Source organism: Pholis gunnellus (genome assembly GCF_910591455.1).
Source record: "Pholis gunnellus genome assembly, chromosome: 23".
Lineage (NCBI taxonomy): Eukaryota > Metazoa > Chordata > Actinopteri > Perciformes > Pholidae > Pholis > Pholis gunnellus.
In genome coordinates this window covers 3,850,511-3,857,714 of record NC_136550.1, presented here as the reverse complement: position 1 = coordinate 3,857,714, position 7,204 = coordinate 3,850,511, and the positions used below count along the sequence as shown (strand labels likewise).

At 39.4% G+C, this 7,204-nt stretch overlaps 1 protein-coding gene across 1 annotated transcript; it reads right to left on the bottom strand.

Moving 5' to 3' along the window:
• Positions 1-353: 353 nt before the first annotated feature.
• Positions 354-4,352, bottom strand: LOC306714540 (protein translocase subunit SecA-like; the record flags this gene model as incomplete). Its single annotated transcript, XM_079184584.1, has 1 exon — positions 354-4,352. The coding sequence occupies one exon, from the start codon at positions 4,350-4,352 to the stop codon at positions 936-938; it is 3,417 nt and encodes a 1,138-aa protein (XP_079040710.1). The 3' UTR covers positions 354-935.
• Positions 4,353-7,204: the final 2,852 nt, after the last annotated feature.

The following is a 7,204-nucleotide window of genomic DNA, read 5'->3' as shown; positions in this document are numbered from 1 at the left end:
TTCAGCCTTTATGCTGCAGTGTCTATTTAAAGGTTGTGTTCATGTGAAGAATGAACAGTAAAAACAATTACACCACAAATACTGTGAAAATAGTCAATGTTGTAGTCATATGAGTTGTTTATTACAATGTGATTCTTATTGTTCCAACATACATTTGTAAATATAGTGCAGTTATATTTATTTAAAATGAACAATAGCTTGATTGTTATTAAACTGAATCAAAATACCTATAAATTGTAATAAAAAGCTCTCCAAAAATATAAGCTTTCAGTGAATAAAAACTGAATTAATTCAGTGATCCTAGTATCAGAATAACTTTGTAAATACAAATTGTACAACGTGTTTTAGGTGCTTGTTTGAAAAAGTAAAACATTAAATAATATATCAGTGAGTATCACAACATGCTTTCTCAGTTGAATGAATATAAACTAAGGATTAAGTAAATGTATCTTGGAAAGGTCACATTTTGTATGTATGTACCTTTAAAATTGCACAATATATATGTTAAAATAAAAATACATTGATTAGCAATTGTTCAATTGAATCACCTAAAATGTCTTAATCAACGTTCAGTTTTACTTAGTTGTAATAAAAACTAAGATGGCGACGGCCAAAATGCGGAACTTGAGGCTTCAAAGTGGCAGTCCACAAACCAACGGATGACGTCACGGTGACGACATCCACTTCTTATATACAGTCTACGGTTAGGATCATATGATTTATAAGGATGGGGAACTGTCTCAAAACCTGCAGTGATGAAAGTACTTAACAACTTAAAAACTTAAAAAAAGAGATGTAAAAACCCCACAGCAAGCTGGAACTAGGCTGTGTTTCTTAGTTCCTGAAAGTTTGTGGCTGACAAGATTTCCTTACTAACACCATTGTCTGCTCTATTGCTTGCTTGGTTGTTTTGCTCAAGTGGTGGCAACTGCCATCTAATCGAAAGCTCGACTTATGGTCCTATGTATCTTAAAGAAAAAGCCACCCAGAGTGAACAGTGTGTTTACGGTATAGACATGAGTCAGGCCAAGAGATTCAAGACTCTTGAGTTCATTGAGAATGTCGAAGTAGGGATCAGTGATGAGCTGGAGCAACTTCAGAGGGTCTCTGGAGCGGATAAGATTTAGCGATTTGGTCGAAAAGACTGCCAAGGGAAGAAAATCGGCTGCTGGAATTATGGAGAAGACTAAACTCTCCTCCACTTTTACATTCCTACCTAAGTCTCGGGCTCTGTTTACCTCCCTCATGGTCTCATTAATCTTCTTTTTGAAACACAGCAACACATCCTTTCTGGTCATCATGTGTCTGTCAAAGCGGGTGACTGGATTGCTGCAGAGGTCCTTGACTTGTGTGGAGTATCTACAAGTGAACTCAATTTGTTCACTGTACAGCTCAACAGACCTGAGTGCACTTTCTAAATCTTTCAGGGCTTGATCGACGCAGTTTGGATCCGGATGCCTGCCCTGCTGGGTCAAAGATGTTAAAGCACGGTTGTAATATGCAATTGCTGCCCAGCAGTGGTCCTCCTGGATGGCCTTAGTGTACATCTTGATACTCTCTGCAAGATGTCCCTTTTTGCGCAGATCATTGCCAAATGCAGTGTAGTGGTGCAGGTTTGATGAGGGCGATTTTCTCTCTTTGAGTTTTTGCCTGGCTTTTTTCAGGTCCTCGGATAGTTTGATTTGTAAGTCCATGATGGAATCCTTCTCATTGAAGTTTGTGAGTAGCCACATACCCCAAAACTCATTCAGCGCAGACAAATCTGAATCTGCGGGCTTCTCGTTGCTGCTTTTGTACACTTCATCGAGTGTGCCCAGATACTGACTGAAGAGCTCTTCCTTCTTCTTTATGTTTGGGATGTCACACTCCAAGTAGCTCGCTAGTCCTTTAGCCGCACAGTCATCCCTGAACTTTTTAACTCTCTGTATCCCTGAATTGGAGTTTTCTGTCAAAATATGTAACAGCGTTGAAGACATATCGTCTGTGCTGGAGCACACAATGAGTTGAGCAGATCCAGGAGATCCTTGTCTGGCAGTGCGGCCAAATGCCTGGGCCTCCACACGAGCATTCTTAGGCAGGAAGGTCTGCACAACGAACAAACCTCCAGCTGTATTTACCTCCTTAGAAACCTTAAGGTCCGTCCCACGACCTGCAAGGTTTGTTGCTACAACGACGTCTCCAGCCGGAAGCTCTTTTAAGACTTCGGAATTGTCCATGTTGTTGCTGATGTAAAGCTTTTTGTTCGGGACTTTATCTTCTAGAGCTTGGTAGAGAACCTTTGCTTGATGGATGGTCTCACAGATGACCAACACAGCTCGTTGATCCCTGTACGGAGTAGAGTTGGTTTGTGCAGTGATTGCATTGCAGGTTTTCTCAATCCATTCATTTTCATCAACTGCAATCACTCCTTCGACCTCAAACAGCTTTCTGCGTTTGAATAAAGGTATCTGACAGGTCTTTATACCTTCATAGATTTTCTGCAAAGTCTCAGTCTCTGCTTGTTGGCCAAGAGTCCCAGTGATTCCAAATATCTGACGTCCATACTTAAGAAACACGCCAACACTGGAAATATAGTCTGTGATGACTGTCATGTCACTCAGCTTGGAGTGATGTTTCATTTCAAGAAACTGCTGTAGTCCATCCGACAACGTCCGGAAGTTTTCAACAACACCCGTGGAGCTGTAGTCAACAGGCACTACCCCATGTTTCTCGATGATGTATTCATGATCCCTAGTCATGGTTTGGGCTTTGAATGCATTTTCAACCCAAACTTTAAGTTTGGAATTGACCAGATCTGCAAAGAAGCCAGGGACGTAGCAGGTTACTCCACCTTTGCTGAGTTTACAAGGTGTAAAATGCACAGCATGTTTTATTTCTGCTTCTGCAGCTCTCAGCATACTCTCTCTATCAGGATACATGTGCTGACAGAACCCTCCGTTGATTAGAAGGAGTGGCACTCTCTGTCTATCAGCCATTGCTTCTTGTGGTCCTTTGTGCAGGTTATCTATTGAGCCATCGCTGTTCATGCAGTGCAGAGCAAACTGGCAAGATGGGAATTTCCTCTCTACTGTCTCAAAGAACGCTGCCAACTGGGTAACAGTAACACCTGCAGTCTTCTCAGTTAAAAGGCTTGGGTTCTTTCTAAGGGCCTTTACTGAACCTTTTGCCAGTATACCTGTATTCTCAGCCATTTGAAGGATGGCGAACTCATCAACATCTTTGCCCTTTGTTATGTTTTCAAGCACGACTCGATGAAAGGGGTATTTTTGCCCCACCATCGTCTCTGTGCCAATCTTTTCGTACTGATTAGCAGTGGCCCATATGAATGCCAAGAGTGGATTGAGATGTTGCAAAGCAGTCATATTGGCCCCTATATAGACAAAGTGATGACCCTTATCCAGCATCAAGGAATCCACTTCATCCACGATTGCACACTGGAATGTTCTTTTCCCAAATATGTCCATTCTTTCAAAGCGCTGACTGAGCCAGTGTCCAGCGAACTCTTCCATAGTACCATAAACAACCTGACACTTGTAGCACTGTCTTAGGTCTTCGATCTGTTTGTTGGTGTTGCAGTCTACACTGATTTTCAAACCGTCATAAAAGGCTCGCCAGTCCTTCAAATCTCTTTCTGCAAGAACTGAGGAACTAGTGAAGATCTCTACTTGTTCTCCTCTCATAGCTCGAAAAGCTGCAAACATTGCCACAGTACATGACTTTCCCTCTCCGGTGCCGACCTGAATCAACCGCCCCGTTTCCGAAAGAGCCATAATACACCAGCTCACCATCTGTGTCAGTCGTGGGCGGAACTTCTGAGTTTCTTCCACTGCCTGACAGAGCTTCAGCAGGTCTCGTTTCAAGCCACTCCGCTGTGACTCATCATTGTGTGAAGTCAGATCCTTATCAACTGATGACACAATGTCCTTTACGTCAGCTAAAAGCTTGTCATCAATTTGGTTTAACTTTTCTTGACGGATTTCCTCAAGAATTTCATCCAGTGTTTTTTCTGCGTCATGGGCTAAACATTTCTTGAGAACCTCGTCAGTTACAGTGTCGTCTTTGACCAGCTCGATAACAGTCTTTCCGTTTTGACATTTCCAACTGGGAGTGATGTAATTCATCTCTATGCAGTGCAACATTTTCATCATCCATAAGAGGAGATCTGATCTGTCATTTGCTATTGACTCAAATCGCTTCAGAAGAGCATTGATCAAGTCAGTGGCATCCTCTGGGCTCCATTTGATATTTGTTACTAGTCCCTGCAGCTTGCTAAGAAGTTCTTTTGAAAACAAACAGTTTCTCAATCTGTTCAGAAGTTCTTCGACACTGCTGTCAATGTCAGAATCCGCCATTTTGTGGGAAAAACGAAAATCTGTTCAAAGCAGAAAAGGATAATATAACATTTTGAGAGTCAATCTTTGAAGCAATACACAAATTCCACACGCTGTGTGATAGCTGTTATCCAGTAATATTGTGGTAAAAATTTCCATATACTCAAGTGTCAACTCGCATACAGCATTAAAATGAAATTCACAATTTATATTTAACAGTTTTAATTTTCTACACTGCACAGTATTATTCCTCTGACAACCAAATATGATTACATTTGCATTGAAACACAGGTATTATCAGTCTTCATTGTCTTTGTTATTAATGAATTCAATGTATTGTGGTAGTAGTCTACTCACCTGTTAACAAGAAGAAAAGGTTGAGAAGCGATGTGTGTCTTTGAGACACCAGAGCTGATCTGTTCACCGTGCATTTGATTCTTACCTTTTTATCTTTTGTGTTTTCATTTTTTGTTTTGCCAACCTTGACTTGGTACCGCCCCAAGGGAATTTCCTTCCATCCTTTCGATTTGATTTTTCTGACTTACTATAAACTGTGTTATTTACTGTAATTGCAGAGGTCAATCAAAAAGCATTTTTTCCTCTGAAATTCCCCCTTGAGTTAACCAATTTGTACACACCCACGACAAAAGGTCTATTCAGGTTTTTATGTAAAATGCTGTCAATTAGGGTTATCAATACATATTATCACCTGGCTTTGCAGATGGACTAGTGGAATATATCCAATGTGGTGCTGATAAGCTACCCTCAAATCAAATATTTTGATCCTTCAAATTAAAGATTAATATATTTTAACAATTTCAGCAGACACATACTAAAACATTTAATTCCTGTGACCTGTATGATTAAAATATTGAAATAAAGTGTATGTCCTTAAAACAAACTACTTACTAAACTCATGTGTTCGTACAGTGTTAACCCTTGGGTATTCTTTGAAGACAGTCCAAAATCCATATAATATGGGACAACTTTAAACCTTTACCGTGACCTCTGAGGGTGGGGCTGACACATAAATTAAGAAAAATAAAGAGTTGCCGTGCGAAAGGCTGTTTGGCAAAAGTCACACCATGTTTTGATTGTTATCTTTATTGTACTCAGACAGAAACTCCCCTGGTTTCTCCAACATGGTTTTTCTTTCATTTTCTGGACAATCACGGGACTTCTTGGTAAGTTAAAAATACCCGAGACACCTACAACATGGTATCCTGATGAAATACTTCAGCACTATGTGCAAACATGTTATCACAACTGATCATCGTACGTTTGATATTTACATGTAGATGCTTTTTAAAGTCATTTGGGTTCAGTGATCTTTTACGCAGGCTATAGCCTATGTGAGACACATCAACATTCCTCTGTCTTATTTGAATTTAAGAGATCTCCTTCTCTTTTTTTTACTCTGAATAGCCTGTTTGGTGCAAACTGTTTTAATGTATTGTTACTGTAATATATTTTCAACTACCAAAGCTGCTCCTGAAACAGATTTACAGTCTTCTGCCATCTGTTGGACAAATACTGTAACAACACTGTTTATAAATGGACTGAATTCAACAGCTGTGAAAAACATTTAAAGACAGTTATCATGTAACTCTTATATGTACATATAATGCACAAGAACATAATGAGTGCATAAGGTTAGATCTAACTATGAACTCAGGTTTCTCTGTAATCACCACGACAAGGAATCTTGAAAAATCCGCCCAGTTTCCCTCACTGACAATCCAGCTGTATGTTTTATGCTACAATATCTGTAAATCTATTTTTCATTCAAGTTTGCCATCATGCCTATAGGAGATATATCGTAGCTTTAGGCCACAACTCTGGGGCCACACCTATGATTTGAAACCTGATTTTGGCATCAAAACTTTCCTACACTGTTGATTATATCCCCACTTGAACATGAATCATTTTGTTTTTACTTCTAAAAACTAGGCTCAGTTGATTATTGATTTTTCAAGTTCCTGTAGGGTGTAGACATTAAGAAAGGTTTAGGCTACAGCTGGCCTGCAAACTTGCAGTCTGATTATATGTCAGTCTATGAGATCAGGAGACTGATAAAAGATTAAAATACATATTGAATTTCAGGCCTGATAGGAAAACATGCAGAGACGAAGAGGAGGAAACGTTTGCCTTTGTGGTGAGGATATGGTAATTAGAGCCATGTTTTTACTGCTTACATTTATAAATACATACACACAATGTTTTAAGACTGCTTTGCTGGAATAGATTAAAGAACACAACGTTTATAGGTCCTGTTTGTGTTTGCTTTCATGTTATTTGGTACACTTTAAGAAGCCGTTGTATGTCTGAAGTAAGGTCGGTAATTAAAACTTTGTATCGAGTTTTCCTCATCTGTCAACTCAGAGCCTGTGGACGTCAACAACACCTGGACCACACCGCCCGGTTGAGCCGGACGCGAACAACCGGTCGGTTTGCATTGAGATGGAATCAGAAGTTGGAAAGGTACTGACTTGTGTCAAGCCCACGCAGAAATACACCGAAATTAACGTGAATTCGCCTTCAAAATAATATGGAAAGGATTATATGAAGTTTCGGGTAAAAAAAAAATTACATTACCTTCCAGTTTCCAAATTTGGGTTTATGGTGGCTGTAAATCCTCTCAAACAAATAATAAACAAATAACCCTCTCTGAAACAGTTATGTTATGTTAAGTTATGTGTTTACTTGGAAATTAGGCTGTCAAGTTTAAAAATCTGATCTTTATGTTTTACTGGTCCTTTTGTTCGTCAATTTCTAAATTTGATAAAAGATGCAGTTCTCATAATCTGTATTTTTCATTAGTTTTGTAAATCACATTAACTACAAATCAATAAATAAAATACTAAAAAGTGCAG